The following is a 19,368-nucleotide window of genomic DNA, read 5'->3' as shown; positions in this document are numbered from 1 at the left end:
TTCTCGTGTTACGCAGCACGTTTGAGCTTCAGCAAGAACCAGTGAGGTTCATTCTTGTGTTACGCAGCACGTTTGAGCTTCAGCAAGAACCAATGAGGTTCATTCTTGTGTTACGCAGCACGTTTGAGCTTCAGCAAGAACCAGTGAGGTTCATTCTTGTGTTACGCAGGACGTTTGAGCTTCTGCAAGAACCAATGAGGTTCATTCTCGTGTTACGCAGCACGTTTGAGCTTCAGCAAGAACCAGTGAGGTTCATTCTTGTGTTACGCAGCACGTTTGAGCTTCAGCAAGAACCAATGAGGTTCATTCTCGTGTTACGCAGCACGTTTGAGCTTCTGCAAGAACCAATGAGGTTCATTCTCGTGTTACGCAGCACGTTTGAGCTTCAGCAAGAACCAATGAGGTTCATTCTCGTGTTACGCAGCACGTTTGAGCTTCAGCAAGAACCAATGAGGTTCATTCTCGTGTTACGCAGCAGGTTTGAGCTTCAGCAAGAACCAGTGAGGTTCATTCTTGTGTTACGCAGCACGTTTGAGCTTCAGCAAGAACCAGTGAGGTTCATTCTCGTGTTACGCAGCACGTTTGAGCTTCAGCAAGAACCAATGAGGTTCATTCTCGTGTTACGCAGCACGTTTGAGCTTCAGCAAGAACCAATGAGGTTCATTATCGTGTTACGCAGCACGTTTGAGCTTCAGCAAGAACCAATGAGGTTCATTCTTGTTACGCAGCACGTTTGAGCTTCAGCAAGAACCAATGAGGTTCATTCTCGTGTTACGCAGCACGTTTGAGCTTCAGCAAGAACCAATGAGGTTCATTCTCGTGTTACGCAGCACGTTTGAGCTTCAGCAAGAACCAATGAGGTTCATTCTTGTGTTACGCAGCACGTTTGAGCTTCAGCAAGAACCAGTGAGGTTTGTTCTCGTGTTACGCAGCACGTTTGAGCTTCTGCAAGAACCAATGAGGTTCATTCTCGTGTTACGCAGCACGTTTGAGCTTCAGCAAGAACCAGTGAGGTTCATTCTCGTGTTACGCAGCACGTTTGAGCTTCAGCAAGAACCAGTGAGGTTCATTCTCGTGTTACGCAGCACGTTTGAGCTTCAGCAAGAACCAATGAGGTTCATTCTTGTGTTACGCAGCACGTTTGAGCTTCTGCAAGAACCAATGAGGTTCATTCTCGTGTTACGCAGCACGTTTGAGCTTCAGCAAGAACCAATGAGGTTCATTCTTGTGTTACGCAGCACGTTTGAGCTTCAGCAAGAACCAGTGAGGTTCATTCTCGTGTTACGCAGCACGTTTGAGCTTCAGCAAGAACCAGTGAGGTTCATTCTTGTGTTACGCAGCACGTTTGAGCTGATTTCCAAAAATCAGGATAAAAAACAGCATCTATTAGAAATAAAAGTCTTTTATTACATTATAAATGTCTTTGCTGTCACTTTTGATCAATTTAATGCATCCTTGCTGAAAATAGTATTTTTTTAAGACAAACTGCATGACAAATCAAATCTGCACACCAGAGCGAGGTTAAAATGAATGCACGTTTGAAGATTCACGCCTGAATCTTTTTTTGGGAGTTTTGGGAGGGTCAAAGAAAACAAAACAGGAACTCTTGAAATCTGACTAAGGAGTTGCGTTGATGACCACCTAAAAATACACTCCACCGTTCCGGTGTGTTGCGTCAAACTCCCAACCACAGTGGCCTTGTAATCGACAAAACTATGAAAAAATCTAACCACCTTGCACGTCCTTATCTGTTATTATGCAATGAATCAACCACAGAGAACAATCATCTTCCGTCTCTGCCCTTATAAGAGGAGAAGTATCTGTTGAAAAAATGGTTCATGAATGAAAATAGGAGTTTCAAGGAAAGAGAGGATTGTGAGGAGCGTTGGACTTCATCCAGTGAGCGAGTCAAGGATGTGAGGATGTTCTCAATGACGGTCAGCATGGTACATGCAAACACCTGTTCCTACCATCAATATCAAGAAAGCAAAACTACACCAGTCAGAAATGCCAATGGCTACAGGCGGCAATTCATGCCAGGGCTTTTAAAGAGATAGTTCACCCCAAAATGAAAATTCTGTCATTAATTACTCACCATGATGTCGTCCCAAACCCGTAAGACTTTCGTTCATCTTCGGAACACAAATTAAGATCTTTTTGATGAAATCTGAGAGCTTTCTGAACCATCCAGACAGCTACACAACGACCACTTTCAAGGCCCAGAAAGGTAGTAAAGACATCGTTAAAATAGTCCATGTGACTACAGTGGCTCAACCTTAAAGTTATGAAGCGACGAGAATACCTTTTATGCACAAAAAAAAAAAAAAAAAAAAAATTATATATATATATATATGACTTTATTGAAGAATTTCTTCTCATTTGTGTCAGTATCTCACGCTGTTCACTTACACAGTGCAGCACGTTTTTACATCAGAAACAGCCCCAATCGGGCGATAGTGAAAATAATGAAAATAATTATTGGCTGATATTTCGGTCTCTAATAATAAAAATAATAATAACTACAACAACAACAATATAACTATTACTTTTATTAAATAAAAATATACAATTTTAAATAAAAACTAATTCATAAATATTACAATTGTAGAAATAAAAAATACTTTAAGTACTCATACTTAAGAAATAAGTACTCATACTTAAGAAAAATTATATAAAATGATTATTTTATATTACACTGCAACTGTAAAACATTAGCAGAAACTATGGCTGAATGATTTGGGGAAAAGTCTAATTATGATTTTTCTGATTAAAACGAAATTTAAAGTGTGATTTAAAATGCAATTTTAAAAAACGTTTTCTGTGCATGTTTTGTAGGCCAGCATTTGTAATTATGTATTAATTTGGCTCTAAAACAATCATAACAACAAAAATAAATAAAATATGAATTCTAAATAAGAACAAATATATTTTTATTACAACTGAAATATTTCACTGTGAAATTAAAAAAATAAAATATTTAAGAAAATCATAGTTATAATAACTTTTATTTTACTTTACATTACTTTAAATTATTTAAATATAATATAGTTAATGCAACATGCAACATATTCTTGGGCCTTAATGCAACATGCAACATATTCTTGGGCCTCGAGAATCAAAACAAGCTTGCATTTTTTTTTTTCAAAAACTTAAAAAGTTTGGGACCCTCAGTGGTAGAAAATTACACTATAATGCCTGATACAACGGCACTTGCAGTATTATGAATTGTGCTAAAACATTTCAAGCACAGTCATTGACACATAAATGCAAGCTTGAATAGCAAGAAAAGATTTTTTAGGTTCCCACAGCTTTCGACTAATGAATTTCCACGACATTTCCAGTCATTTTCAGTGGATCATGATTTCATACTCACAAAAAGCAATTTCTTGCCTGAAAATCAAAAAAATCCTTGATATTGGTTTTCCATGATCATGAGAACCCTATAAAAACACATTTCCAAACAAATGCTAAATAACAGAACTTTAGTGTAAAATTTTGCATATTGTGATCCAACACCAGTTATTACACTCAATATTTTAGCAACAAACCAAAACTTTACAAAACTTTAGTCCAAACAAATGCTAAATAACAGAACTTTAGTGTAAAATTAATGCATACTGTGATCCAACACCAGTTATTACTCAATATTTTAGCAACAAACCAAAACTTTAGTCCAAACAAATGCTAAATAACAGAACTTTAGTGTAAAATTTTGCATATTGTGATCCAACACCAGTTATTACACTCAATATTTTAGCAACAAACCAAAACTTTAGTCCAAACAAATGCTAAATAACAGAACTTTAGTGTAAAATTTTGCATATTGTGATCCAACACCAGTTATTACACTCAATATTTCAGCAACAAACCAAAACTTTACTCCAAACAAATGCTAAATAACAGAACTTTAGTGTAAAATTTTGCATACTGTGATCCAACACCAGTTATTTACACTCAATATTTTAGCAACAAACCAAAACTTTACTCCAAACAAATGCTAAATAACAGAACTTTAGTGTAAATTAATGCATATTGTGATCCAACACCAGTTATTACACTCAATATTTCAGCAACAAATCAAAACTTTACTCCAAACAAATGCTAAAAAAACAGAACTTTAGTGTAAAATTAATGCATACTGTGATCCAACACCAGTTATTTACACTCAATATTTTAGCAACAAACCAAAACTTTAGTCCAAACAAATGCTAAATAACAGAACTTTAGTGTAAAATTTTGCATATTGTGATCCAACACCAGTTATTACACTCAATATTTTAGCAACAAACCAAAACTTTACTCCAAACAAATGCTAAATAACAGAACTTTAGTGTAAAATTTTGCATATTGTGATCCAACACCAGTTATTACACTCAATATTTCAGCAACAAACCAAAACTTTAGTCCAAACAAATGCTAAATAACAGAACTTTAGTGTAAATTTTTGCATATTGTGATCCAACACCAGTTTTTACACTCAATATTTTAGCAACAAACCAAAATAACCCCCAAAATCCATGCGCTGCATTTGAGGTATTAGCCTGCACTTCTAAATTTATGTTGTTAATTTTCACCTCACGGCGGCCTGAGCATCTGCCTCGTCTAAATTAAGATCTCTCCGTCTGCCAATGAAGCTTCACGGATCTCTGTCACGGTGAAACAGTCTAGTGCTAAAGCTTCAGTGTGTCATACTGTATATCAGCTAACAGGTAACACACTGAGTTCACTGCAGTCGCACAAGCATGTGTGAGCAAGAGCAAGCTATACATCTAATTCAGTTCAGAATTCATATAGAAGTTGATAGAAAGCAGCTCGATCTTGTTGCGATCTCTGATCCGTTTAAACGTTTGCCTGAATATGATAAGCTAAGCAGCATTTAAGTCAATCATGTACAATACTTTGTCTGTTAAACCTCTTACATCTTTCTCACTGTAAATTCATTTCAGTGGCTTTTCTTCATGCTGCAGATTGAAATATAACAAAATAAAATAAATAAGCATCCGGTACACCGGTCACTTATAACTGCCCATATAATGATAATTTATTATAAACTTTTTATTTTATTTTTTAGATTTCATAAATTTGTAAATACACTGCTATGAAAGTGTTCTCATTTCAAGATCTCATACTGGGAGCACTTTACACAACAACTTTCATTACGTTATATAATGCAGATCATTAATTTCAATAAAAAAAAAATTAAAATAAAAATCAATTATTTCTGGTTGCAAAGGTTTGAAACTTTGATCCAGATATGTCCATATAGGTGAGACTGGGGCTAGTTGTCACAGCATGTCTATTTCAGTAACTAAAAGGTTTTATGTCAAGTCTAGATGCACAAATGTTTTTTTTTTTTTTTTTTCCTTTATCCAGTATCATCTTTATTTTGCAATGGGTGTTGGTAACAAGTGAAAACACACACACACACACACACACACACACACACACACACACACACACACACACACACACACACACACACACTTGCTGTCTGGGTATTTGGCTGTTTTCACTCATTGTTTTGTGTTTCAAAATTACTATTTCATTTTGCTGCAAGGCATACACTTCTATTAACTATTAAATTAACTTCCAAAAATAATCCACCCTAAAATATTCCCTGGAATAAAAACTAGCCTCGGGAAGAACAAGCCTACTGATCTGCATTGCATAATGGTTTGAAAGTCATTAAAAAGTGTAACCAAAAGTTCATTGCACATATTTAAACAGTTTCACCAGTGAGATCTTCATACACAGACACGGGCTACATGAGTAAATATTTGATGATGATGCTGTATCCTAAGGCGTTGTCTACTGTAACACACCATATACGCGGCACGAAACGCGACGCGACTACATCGCGGCTGTAAATCCTGTCGCGTCGCGTCGCTTGCAGCGTGGATGGAGTGAGCGCAGCTGATTCTCATTACAAGGACTAATAGAATAAATAATAAAGCGGTTAAAACAAATAGTCACAGTCTTCTCTGAGCATACCAGACTTTATAAAGCATGCATTAGAGAATCTGCATTATTTCAGAAGCTGTCAAACGCTCCATTCACAGACCTGTTTTTCAGCGGCTGACTCTTCAGCTCGTAATACGTTTTAGGCTCTTCGTGAAATTCATCTTCGACTTCAAAGTCGGCCACGATCCCCGATTCCGACTGCATTTTCAAAGTTGTCAACTTTCGTCCGCTCCCAGGTGGAAAATAATACGTCAGTTCAGAGCCGTGCTTTCAGACGCACGAAGTGCCACTGCCAGCCACCGTGATGTCAAGCTGTCAGTCACTCAGAGTCAGTCCCTCGCGCGCTCCAGTAGTCCGCTAGTCGCGCTCTGTAGTCCGTTAACTGCCTCGACTGGTTAACTGCGAATGCAGCCAAATTAAGCGTGGAACTACAAATCCCAGGAATGAAGAGTCGACGACAGCCTTGTGTCAGCATCTTTTCATTGGCTGGCGCGCGAAAAGGGGGCGTTACCCTTATGGCAACGTTTTTGACTTGACGTTTTATAATTTTTATGAACAGTAACATTTTACTTGCTAAATTATCATTTACATTTCATTAGATTTGTTTTCATTCACCGCAGATAAACTGCATTTTTTTCTTTAAATAAATAAATAAATAAACGTAGTTTACTTACAGTACAATCAATGCCCGCGCGATGGCAGTATAATCAAATCAATGAAATAACATCATCACATTTCAACGCAAGTATTTTACTTCATACAGTCTGATAACTGGCACTTGGGACATATTTGGTACGTTTTTGGTCTTATATCAGCCTCATTATTCTACCTGAATCAGAGTTTTATTTTACTTTAGCTTTATGCATCTTAAACATGAACAACATTTGTAACACAATGAAAGTAAGTGTTGTTCTTCAAGTGGAAAAATTGTAATTTCTCAGAAGATTTACAGTAGCCTAAGGATCTATTGCTGTAGGCTGGTTTCAGTTCAGAATCAGACTATCAGGGTGGAAATTAAATGACTTGCAATGAGAAACATTAGAGAGAGTAACTTTCACATTATCCACAAAGGATGACGAGGAGAAATGTGAAAGTTCAAATAGGCCTAGTAGTGTTAGCTTTAATTCAACAAAACAAAAGACACTTTCAACATATTGTGTACTCAAAGACGAACAACACTAGACAATTATAACTTTAGCTGAAAAATAACTTTATTAAAGAACCGCTATAAAGCCAAAACAATCTCTGTTACCATAAAGTATACGTTTATCTCTGTAAAGCTGCTTTGAAACAATCTACATTGTTAAAAGCGCTATATAAATGAAGATGATTCGACTTGACTTGACAATGAGGAACTGAAAAAGAGGACACATACACATAACGAACTCGATACAGGTGTGAGTTAACGTAATCAAAAACGATGGTGACAAATGAAGAGCAGGAACAAAGGAACAAAGAGAAAAACTCAGGGTAGGTTTACACGACAACAATGTGCTAAAAACAATGTGCAATGTGATTTTTTTTCCCCTTCGTATTTTTCGCATACAGACAACGTCAAACTGATCCCCGTTCACACGGATCCGCGAAAAACAATTAAAAATGCTGTATTATTCATGCCAGGCCAGTAGTTGGCGATGTCACTTTCTAAAGAAACGTCTATAGACTGAACACATAATAGAGCTGGTAAGTCCCGCCCCATCCGCAAAACCCCGCTGGACCTCAAAGTTGAAAAACCGTCAATGCAAGTGAATGGGAGAAAATAATTATTTTCTGGTCCCGTTTGAATTGTGCCATGAATTGAACATATGTTGTCTGTGAATTTTTTATATAACTTTTCATGTTACGAGTTTGACAGTATATGGTATGATTCTTCGGCTAGCAGTTGTGGAAAAGCCATAACGAGAAAGACTACATGTTGTCTACGTGACGTCACCCCATAAAGTTGACTTACCCGTGGTTTTCACCAACCTCAACGATTTTGTCCTCTCCCTGAAAGAAGGCGGTGAAGTGCACCAAAGACACAGCCATGTTTAGCGGGATCCGTGAGCTAGTGTCCGTGTGCTAGTGGTGTTGACGTTTCAAACGCGTCGAGAGTTGTAGTCCACAAAGTGCTCTCACACAAAGTCTAACCGTATCAAACTTCTACCCGCTAAATTGTATCATTCTTTACACGAAAAGTTATATAAAAAATTCACAGACAACATATGTTCACATTCATGGCACAATTCAAACGGGACCAGAAAATAATTATTTTCTCCCATTCACTTGCATTGACGATTTTTCAACTTTGAGGTCCAGCGGGGTTTTGCGGAAGGGGCGGGACTTACCAGCTCTATAGAGAGCCTAAGTCCCGCCCCTCCGCTTCCGGCTCATGGGACCTTACTTCAGAAAAAATATGTATGGAAGTCAATGGCGAGAGATAACTTATCTTTTTATTCCGTCTGAACTGTGCCCTGAACTACACATATGATGTTTGTCAATTTAAAAGGTAATTATGAAAGTCAAGAAAGTCGCAGTTTGTCATAAAACAGAAGAGTAACGTTTAGTTTTATGTGAAAATCGCTCAATGAACTACATCTCTCGTCTCCCATTATGTACGTCACAAGATCCGTTGCTCGTATGTGTGTATTCTGGCTCAAAACACTCAGGCATGACGGCGTTACGTTACGATTATAAGGTAAGACTGTAGAAAAAATGACAGACGTTAGCTTCAGTAAAGTTAGCTTCATTCATTGAGAGAAAAGTTATGACGTCGCATGTGCGCCTTCTGGGTTTGTAGTCTTTCTAATTACGTATTTTCACAGTCTTATACCTCAGCAGTTTTACATCAAGCTGCGACTTTCTTGACTTTAAAATGTATCTTTTAAATTGACAAACATCATATGTGTAAATCAGGGCACAATTCAAACGAGATCAAAATATTTGTTGTCTCTCGCCATTGACTACCATACAATATTTTTCCGAAATAAGGTCCCATGGTGGTCGACCGGAAGGGGAGGGACTTAGGCTCTCTATAGGCTACACATGCGCATGACGTCACCGTTTTCACAAATTCCTGTTTTTGTAGTTTACAAGGAGACGATAACAGTGTCGTTTTCAAAAACTTGTACTTTGAAACCCATTTTTAAAAGTTTGCGTTTAAATGAACGGCCAAAGCACATAAAAACATATTCGTTTTTTGTTGAAAACGGTGTTGTGTAAAAAGTCCAACATTAAAACAAAGGTCAAACCGAAAGGTCAAATCCATATACTGTACTCGCAAAATGATAAAATAAGAAAAAACATTTCCTTAATGTTTTCTCTAACGTTCACATAACAATGAAAAAACATTTTAAAAACGGGACATTTGATTGTTTTGAGAACATTCAGATATAACGTTTTCATAACTCAATGGGAACGATAACAGAACGTGCTTAGGACACATTTTTGTTCGCCGGGATTGTACAGTGTGGGTATAATTCTTCCGGTTGGAATGAACATGAGCTTCTCCTTCAGTGCAGATGGTGTTTGTGTGTGTTTTGCGTGGAGGGTGAAGGGGGGACCCCATGGGCGTTCACACAGTGGGCACTGAGAAGATGGATGCAAATACACCAGGCCCTTTGTTCAGATGTTTGGGATATGACTGTCAAGCCCCAGAGCCTGAGTGTATTCAATCCAGTTTTGCTGTACATGGACGAACCTTTAAAGAACCTTTCAGCAGTTGTGCTGCATAATCTACTGTATACATGAAGAGTAATGACTTTGAATTACAGTCGCTCACAGAAGAGCCGAGACATCACATTTGTGGAGGAGGCGCCTTGACTACAGGTTCAATAATGCTAATGTATCTTCACCTAGTGTCTGCCTGGGTTTGATTTAATTAGCATGAAAAAGATTTTCTAATCACGACTTTACTTCAACGAATCGTCGATCGAAAAGTGATTTGAAACATTGGATTAGGGCATGTTACACATATCATGTATAATTACTGCCTAATAATATGTAAATACATCAACAGAATAGGCTAGTTATTATGCTAGTTCAGTAATATTACTCTGTAGTCTTACTTATGTAATGTTAACATGTAAAAGTGTTGTTTGAACGATTGTGCTAATTAATTCGCACATATCTAACGTTATTACCACCTCTTTTCTATTCAAAGAGTGATTAATTAAACGATTAATTGAATTTGAGGCACTAGCTAATTGAATTAATTAGCACATGCTAAGGCATTCATTCCAGCTAAAATATGTTCTAAGAATGTTTTGAAAAAGTTCCCATTAAATTATGAAGACGTTGTTTCTGAATGTTCTCTGATCGATCAAAACGTCCCGTTTCTTTTTAATGTTTTCATGTAACATTCACAGGAACATTTTACTTTTGAATGTTCTCTGCACGTTATGAAAGTAGTAACATTTTTAAAAAAACATGTCCAACTAAAACGTTTCAGAAAAAGTTCCATAAACAATGTATAAATAACGTTTTTGTGTCAACATTTTGAGAACATTATAGACCTTATGCGCGGTCTAACGAGGGCGCCGCCATCTTTAGAATATTGTCTTTTAACTTCCGTTTTTGCCGTCACTCTGTATATTTCTATGGCGCTGCTGTCCAGGAGTAATTAGCTTTTGAGGTGGATTTACTTAATGTAAAGTTAACGAAAGTTATCATGAGGATTGTAATGTTTAAAGCAGATGACTTAACAAATGTCAGTTGACCGGGAAGATTTTAAAACGAGCCGTTCATTAATAAACACGCTGTGAAAATACAGACCGGAAGTCAAAAGACAACGAGCGTGGCGCTGAAAAGGGGCGGGGCTACATAAGGTCTGTATCTGTTGTCTTTCTATTTCTTATGGTTTGGTCATATAGCATTAGCGATAGCCTAGTTCAGCGCATTTTGATACCAAAAAAAGGTCATTGTTCATTGGCAGCGTATTGAGGTATGAAGCACTGCTCAAACAGAACCACGCGTGACCAACTTGAAAATGAGCTAAATCTGAGTGGGGAACTTGTTCGCCCTTAAGGTTGATTTATACTTTTGCGTCGGACCTACGCCGTAGCCTCTACGCATCGGTTTTCATTTATACTTCTGCGTCGTTGTCCGCGTCGAGGTGCAATTAAACGTGCAGAGGGAGCATGTGAAACCCGAGGTAGGGGTAGACCAATCACAGCGCTTGCGTTTCGCGTAGAATTGTCCTCTGGTGATTCTTATGGAAGTTGAGCTTTACGCTCATGCGGTGCATTGTGGGATTGACAGCAGACTGGAGAAAGCGTTGAGAGCGGCCGAGTTTAGGCAGTTCCCGATTCTAAAATCGGGAGGATCTTCGTGAAAAATGAGGTGGGCAGCCAATGGCTGTGATGCATTTGGAAACAAAGTTTGCCTATTTCCAAATCGTGTGCATCTCTAGCACACGTACATCACGGAGACGTCTATTTGATGTGCATGTTTACATCTGGAAGACGTATTTTTTAGAGTGTTAGCTTATCTGCAATACGTCTATAGGACATTTCCTGTCAGATGTCAAATAGACTTTTAGAAGATGTCTTTTAGATGTTTATCATTTAGAATGTATGTAAAACTGACATCTTAACATTTTACATTTACATTTACATTTATTCATTTAGCAGACCCTTTTGTCCAAAGCGACTTACAAATTGGGACTAAATTAAGCGAGTCATCGTGAAGAGGCAAAAACAACGCAAGAGGTGCTCAAAATACGAAGTTCAGGCATTATTCAGAGTAGCATAAGCCCGATAAGTGAGAATTTACAGGAAAAGGAAAAGGAATTATTATTTTTTTTTATGAGGATAAGTGCTCACGGAAGAGATGAGTTTTCAGTATTTTTTTGAATGTTGTCAAGGATTCTGCATTCCGGATGCGGGTGCGGAGATCATTCCACCAGCCTGGAACTGTGAATGAGAATGTTCTGGAAAGCGATTTTTTGGCTCTCTGTGATGGAACCACGAGACGTCGCTCGTTGGCCGATCGTAGGCTTCTGGTAGGGATGTAGACTTGTAGGAGTGAGTGAAAGTAGGAGTGCGTCTTAAAGACGTCTATCAGATGTTGATAAACAGCAGATGCTTTCCAGATGAAGTGATCTTTAATAGACATCTTGCAGACGTACGTGTGCTTTCTGGATTGTGTGTTGAAAAAAAATAAACATAGATTAAACACACTTGCTACAGACGCACGGTAGCCTACACCCGAAAGCGGAGCGTTGTCAGCGGCACTGAGCGGAGTTTTGCCGCTGTAATGGAGACACCAAACTCCCAAACATGCGGATTCTGGGTTTTACCCTCGAAATTTCGTCGAGCAACCGTCACTTTTATAGCACTAATAGTACGAATAGTTGAATCGAGTCATTGAATTTAGGCTAAATGATTTTTTGCATTAATTATCAATTATTAGCCATAACAATATGATCAATGAACAATGAATGTATTCAAATTCCCAATATTTCCCTGCAGCATGATATAGCGATAATATGTATTGTCAGTGAGCCCACACACACACACACACACTACCGTGGTTATAGTATGAGCGAGCGTGTGCGCGCGCTGGCCTGTGTGCGCGCAGATAACGGCATGGCCCCGGCCCGTGTCTTTGTAGCCGGTGAAGGGAAGGCGTGGTGAGTGTCTGATCACTGAACGAACTGATGAGGGAAAGAAGCAGATGTGCGGCGGTACACCCGACAGCGAGCGTGTGAACTGAACGGAAACGCCCTTATAGACCGAGGTAAGATTTATTCGCTCATATATCGCTCAAATGAGTCGCTTTTGTATTATTTGTCGCTTTTTCGTCTGTTACTCGGCTTTGACAACAGGCTGCATCAGAGCACGTGAAACACGATGGATTAACCGGACATTGCTCATTTGATATTTCTAAATTAAGAGGGTTTACGCAGATTTTCGCATTTATTCTGCAAAATGACAATGATTTTGAGCCAGCATATATATGTTTATTTTTTATTTTTTAAAGGCAATAGAAAGGTGGGATCTGTAATTGACCATTCATCTCAGCATTGATAAGAGAAGAATAATGAATCTCATATGGCCACTATCCTGTTGAAGCATCTTTGTGAACTGTGAGGTACAATTTCTACATTATTGACAATGTAGGCAGGCAGCCAGGTTTTCACAAGCTCTTGGTCAATGTGTCCAGTTCTCTTCTAGTCATTTCTGAAGATAGACATCACAGACATAGAGGATTGCAAAATGTATATTTCCTCTTTGATGAGGACATAAATGACATGAGATAATGTCATTATTTATATATATATATATATATATATATATATATATATATATATATATATATATATTTACAAATATCATTAACTAAATATAAATGCACACATATAAGCACATTTATATGGTTTCTACTTGTGCAATAGGCTAGAGTGTGATTTATATTATATTACACTACAATCAAATCACTTAAACCACAATCAAACTGAGGTTTTCAGATATGTGTGTCTGTTGCTGATATGCCCAATAGCTTTGAATTGACTGAAATTGAACTTGTTATTTGCTGATAATCATCTTTACCATGGTGTTTTTAAATTCTGTTCGTGACAAAATAATGCTTGGTGCAAGTTTAGTAAATTAATTTCTCATTGGAAAGGCATGTCTATGGTGACATTTCTGGCAAATTATATTATTTTGCTACTTGCACGTTTCTCAACACTTTTGAAGTAATATGTCTAATGAGTGACTGGCACTATAAAAGAACGTTCAGTTTTATCTGAAACAGATGGACATGGATCTGGCAATGTTTTATTACGCTGCTTGTTGTACATGTCAGGGCAGTTTGGAAATGAAATCTCCAGTGAGTGGCACCAAGAGGTTAATGCTCTATTGCTTTTGAAAATAATGTACCACTTAAACTAAACCCTACACTGCACAGTGTTAACAAAACCAAACGTGAGATAAAAACGCATTTGATGAAAGCCACCATGCCATTTTAGCTTGCTTCTGCAAGCCTTTGAGCTCATTTATCGTGACTCGTATTTCACTGGATTCGTACCTGTCCATATTGCAAGTGCTACCAGGTGAGCCACCGATTAGGTTTACTAACACTAAAAAGCCCAACATATGGAACTGGTTATGTGACTCATACATCAAAATGTATTAGTTTATAAATATTGCAAAATGATAACGTAGTACTGTGCAATTAACCAATGAAAATAAGAAGATCATAAATCGATAATCTGCCCATGTATTCATAATTTGTGTAAGCTGGAGTAAAATTTGGCAGTTTTACTGCTACTAGTGTTAATTTCAGCTGGAAACTGCAGTGAATTGAATGTATTGGTTCAGCATTTTTGGAGTTTTGCACGTAGAGGCACGTTTCACCAATGAGCCTGCATTGTTTTTTTGTTTGCTTGTTTGTTTGTTTCCGCCACTGAATAAAAAGTAAGTTGTGACTTTTTATCTCACATTTTTGACTTTTTTTCTCTGAATTTACATCTTGCAAAATTGCAACTTATGAAGTCAGAATTTTTTAAAAAAAGTCAGTCTTTTTTACCTCAGAATTGGACTTTATAACTCGCAATAGCAAGTTTATATCTCACAATTCTGAGAAAAGAAGTCAGAATAGCAATTATAAAGTCAGAATAGCGAGATAAAAAGTCACAATTATCTTTTAAATTGTTATATTCCTTGGCAGAAACAAGCTTCCATAGTTTGTGAACTCTTACTTTTTAGAAGCTAATACAATAACCATTGGCGGTCTTGTTATTTCTAAGGTTGCATTTGCAGTGTACTGTTGCTATGTACAGTCTATACACTTTCTTTACCTTTTACTATTTTACTACCAATTTTTGTTTATTGGCTTCAGGATTTTGAGATATTTTTGGGGGAGCAGACAGGGCACTGATGTTTGCAGGACTCCAGCTCATTCATATTCGAAGTTTTACCTGAAAGTAAAATAAGGTCATGCAGCTGAAGGAATATTTGCATCCCTGTATTTGCATGCCATGCTGTAGGTGCTCCAAAAAGGGTCTATGCTTACTAAAAGCATACGTTTGAAATCATGCTGTTAAAGTGTGTTTAATTAGAATTTGGCAAATACAACAAACATCGACTGTAAAACTATACAGCTGTACCAATAGCATTGCACAAAGCTAATGAGGGTTTTAAGTTTGACCTCATCCTTTCGCTTTTTTAAATAGCCAACACACTTTAGTTTAAATCACAGCTATGATCCATGGTTTGCTGATGCCAGTCAGAGGCAGCCATTGTTATCGGGAGGAGACGTTCTCATTCAAGAAAGTATTTTATTGGACAACAATTTTGATACGCCCATGAGTGCAACATGATGTCATCAATATTTTATGTCTGTTTTCATGTAATAGAATGGCTGTAAATATAAAGCAGTTAAAAAAAGTTAACTTTTAGGTATTCAATAACATTTTGACGACCTTGAAACTGAACATAAACAAAAATTCTCATTCGGATCTCATTCGAGCCCCTTCACATGTTTTTATTGCTTTTTTGTTTTCCTCTTATCTCTCTCAGGAAAAGACTCTTTGACGTACCGCTAGCCTGTCAGCCTTGTAAACAGGAACTGGTAGTTAAAGGACAGTCTTTGGAGGTGGAAATAAGCTGCCAGCATCTTCCATCGTCTTTTCTTTGAGAAGCAACTGCAGGAACTCATGTTCAGGAAGTCCTGTCACAAACAGACATCAACTAATTTTAAAGTTCCCCTATTACGCTATTTTAAAGTCTATTCTAAACTCCTACAACATGTTTACATGCATCAAAGGTCAAAAAACTGTTTCATTTTCTCATAATACATTTGCACATCACCACATTTTTCAATGATTATCAAACGACTCGATGGATGAATCAGTTTCTTTAAATCCCTCCTTTAAGCGAGCTACTCTGCTCTGATTGGCCAGACAGCTCAGTGTGTTGTGATTGGTTTACCGCGTACAGCGTGCGTGTCGAAAACAAAAACACCCATTGCCATAACTGAACGTCAGCTCCATCCGGAGGCTTCCTACAGCTCAGCGATTGTACACTGTAAACTAAAGACAGTAACGAACAATGACGTTGAATTTACTAGGGCTGGTCCGAATACCGTTTTTTGAACTTCGAAGCTTTGGTTGTAATGAACATTGAATATTCGAAGCTTCGATCGGAGAGAGAGGGCTGAACATATCCTTCTCTCTAATAAAGGCAGGAATCTCTATGTGTCTGTATGTCCATTTGCATTTTGATTATTTCGAGAACCGTTCATCCAATCGACTTCACAGGGAGTTCAGTGTCGCATTTGGTGTATAGATATAGATATAATACACAATATAGATGGACACGCGAGACGCGACACATTCAGAATTAATAAACTTTTAGTAAACTACAGAACAGCGCGAGCGGGAAGCGGCGCACCTCACGCAATCAGGGCTTATATGCTCCTAAGGGACACTGCACTAGTGACATAAAACGCACACACACAGGTCTGTTAACTTAAGCAATACTTTTAAGGTAGTCTAATATTTTTTATATTTTTCTGACTAACAAATTACTGACACAGTAAAGGGTAAATTTAAATAAAGAAAAACGAAATTTAAATAAAGAAAAACGAAATTTAAATAAAGAAAAACGGAATTTAAATAAAGAAAAAAACGAAATTTAAATAAAGAAAAACGAAATTACGTTAAATTAAAAATGAGATTAATTTAGATTGATAATAACGGGTAAAAAGGCTAATACATTTTGTTTCTATTACTCTATTTTCCACAATGTCAAAGCAACGCAGCTTAACCCAAAACACAAGCTCAGGCATGCACTTCGGTCCACACACACTCCGCTGTTCTGCGCTCTAGCCAGAGAACACTCCCGTTGCTGGAACACTTTTAGGCGTCTTCTATTTCTAGCATGCACGCGTTTTCCGTGTGGCTCGAGCCGCGCCTGAGACGCGTGTCTCGCGCAGGCAGTGTACAAACTCCAGCCTGTTAACATGGGAGCCAAAATAAAAACAGACATGCCACGCAGCTGAGACGCTCACGCCACGCAGCCAGTGTGTCGCCGGCCTTATTCAAGCGCGAATGTGAACCGTTTCGCGGGGAATCCCAGGTGTGCAAAAACAAACAAACAAAAAAAAAAGAATATTCGAATGTCAAATTTTCAAATCGAATACCACCCCACCGAACTAATATTCGAGTATTCGGGTCCAGCCCTAGAATTTACCATATCAATCTGAGCGCGAGTCCGATGATGAAACATTGGAAGAACTAGTTATTCAACCCGAACCTCCATTGCAAGACGACTCGAGCAGGATGTTTCTCATACTCTGTTTGAGGTACACTATGAGATGTTGCAACTGTAATTCCTCACCATCAATATTAACAAGAGTACAGTATGTCCATCAACAAACCCATGTGTATATTTCTAATTTATTGCAGTGCTCATGCAGGAACTGTATTATAACGGCGCATACTGTACGTTAGCCGAGCTCTAGCGTGAATGACTGGTGTAACATAAACGTTGGTAAAACAAATCTAGCTCCATCCTTTATCTTTACTCAAAGTAGTGAGAATGACAGACACTCTGCATTAATAGACACAGTTTTAGGTAGTTTAGGTAATAGTGGCCCATTATTTATTTTAGTAAAACAAATAAAAATTTACACAATATAAAACACAAAACTAAGTATTTTGAACACCGGTAGAAAATATATACATCAATAATTAGTCATACTTATAGGTTGTGATTCTGAGGAGCAAATTGGTCCAAATTAACTGGGTACTGATCCATCTTTCTAGAGCAAGTGTTTTGCAAATCCTGCATTGAACTCTTTTGAGAATTGCATTGAAGATTTGAGAAGCAGTCTTCAGTAAAATGAAGGGAACACAGCAAAAGTTTGGGATTATACTGCTGTGGTTTCGTGGTAAAGATGAATTTTAACCACTGATTCTTCACAGCCTCATACTTTGGAAGTGAAAATAAACCAAATTTACTTTTCTGGCGGAGAGCACAACGTCTTGATGACATGATAACCACATGAACGAGCTACAGCAAGATGTCCTGTCCACGCGAAATGTAGGCGGGCGTTGTGCAGATGTAGATAGTCGTGACGTGTGAAAATAGATTTGAACTCCAAACGACTCGTTTGAGCGGTTCCGAGTCGACTCTTTCTTTTGAGATAAACTAACTTTATTTATGAAGCACTTTCAGCTTTACAACTTTGCAGACTGTTTACATTCACATCTACATTACACACTGCATGAAAGGTAATTTTCAAAAAATCCATAATACGGGCACTTTAAACGCTAATTAAGAAGACATATCGCTCATTGTTTCTGCATTGGTTCCGCCTCTGATAACAGCAAGTCAGTGGAAGTGACAGTGTTTTTCCATGACAGTACATTATCACATCCTTTTCACTAGTAGCACATCTTTCTGTAAAACGTTTCGCACAGATTACGTTCAAGGTGCTTTTATGTACGAGTTTAGTTAGATGACCTAGTGTCTGAGCTTAGCTATTTTTAGTTCAGTGAGTGTCATTTCTCTTTTCCATCTTATGAAAGCTTCTTGAAAGCTCTGCTTCTCTCAACTCTTCTCTTGTTAACTGGCTGTTTGATGCCTCTGAGCTTCATAGCTGGCAGGTACAGTATCTCCACTGATAATCCTCAAGAAAGGCAGATTCAACACACAGGGGAGGAAGTATTTTCACCAAACTGCCAAGAAAAAAAAAAAGTTATATTATACACAAAGAAAACAAAGGACCATGAAATGAATTGTTGACCTATAAATGAAAAGTCTGGCATTGTTTACTCATCTAAATATTGTTACCCATATGAATTTGAACATGATTTTGAGTCTGTTCTTTACAATCAGTCTGTTGATCCAGTTCACAAAACTGGTTGAAGTTGTTTTAAGTTGATTGATTCAGGTTTGGTATGACATACTCTACCGTTCAAGAGTTTGGGATCGGTACGAATTTTTTATGTTTTTGAAAGAAGTCTCATCAAGGCTGCAAATACAGTACAAACAATAATAATGTGAAATATTATTACAATTTAAAATAACTGTGAATATATTATAAAAAGTAAGTTATTCCTGTGATCAAAGCTGAATTTTCAGCATCATTACTCCAGTCTTCAGTGTCACATGAGAAATCATTCTGATATGATGATTTGATACTCAAGAAACATTTCTGATTATTATGAATGTTGAAATTAGTCATGCTGATTAATATGTTTATGGATTCTTGGATGAATAGAACAAAGCAGAAGAATAAAAGACATACGATTGCATTGTGACACCATAGTTTCTTGACAATTAAGGATATTTTTATGTTGTAATGACAATGAGATTATTTGCATTACAGTATTTACAACTTTGGAGGGAAATGTGAATAATTGTAATGAAACTATTGCAAAACAAATTTAATGTCCTTAAAAAAGGCATAATTTTTTTG

General features: G+C 37.4%; 2 protein-coding genes across 3 annotated transcripts in view; one reads left to right on the top strand and one right to left on the bottom strand.

Annotated features, from left to right (window-relative positions):
- The window catches only part of mitfb (melanocyte inducing transcription factor b), a 54,412-nt gene extending 48,086 nt beyond the window's left edge, over positions 1-6,326 (bottom strand). Inside the window, exon 1 of one of the 2 annotated variants that reach the window (XM_081387218.1) lies at positions 6,062-6,326. In XM_081387218.1, coding sequence (XP_081243344.1) covers positions 6,062-6,165 — 104 coding nt within the window. In that variant the 5' untranslated portion in view covers positions 6,166-6,326. The remainder of the gene's footprint in view (positions 1-6,061) is intronic. The other variant, XM_081387220.1, reaches the window with a different exon arrangement.
- Positions 6,327-12,502: 6,176 nt separating this feature from the next.
- Positions 12,503-19,368, top strand: part of frmd4bb (FERM domain containing 4Bb) — a 60,665-nt gene continuing 53,799 nt past the window's right edge. Inside the window, exon 1 of the mRNA XM_081387238.1 lies at positions 12,503-12,678. The gene's annotated coding sequence lies outside the window, so the exon portion shown is untranslated. The remainder of the gene's footprint in view (positions 12,679-19,368) is intronic.

The sequence above is a fragment of the Scardinius erythrophthalmus genome, assembly GCF_964197995.2.
Source record: "Scardinius erythrophthalmus genome assembly, chromosome: 15".
NCBI lineage: Eukaryota > Metazoa > Chordata > Actinopteri > Cypriniformes > Leuciscidae > Scardinius > Scardinius erythrophthalmus.
The sequence above is the reverse complement of the archived record's forward strand: the minus strand, read 5'-3'. Positions and strand labels throughout refer to the sequence as shown.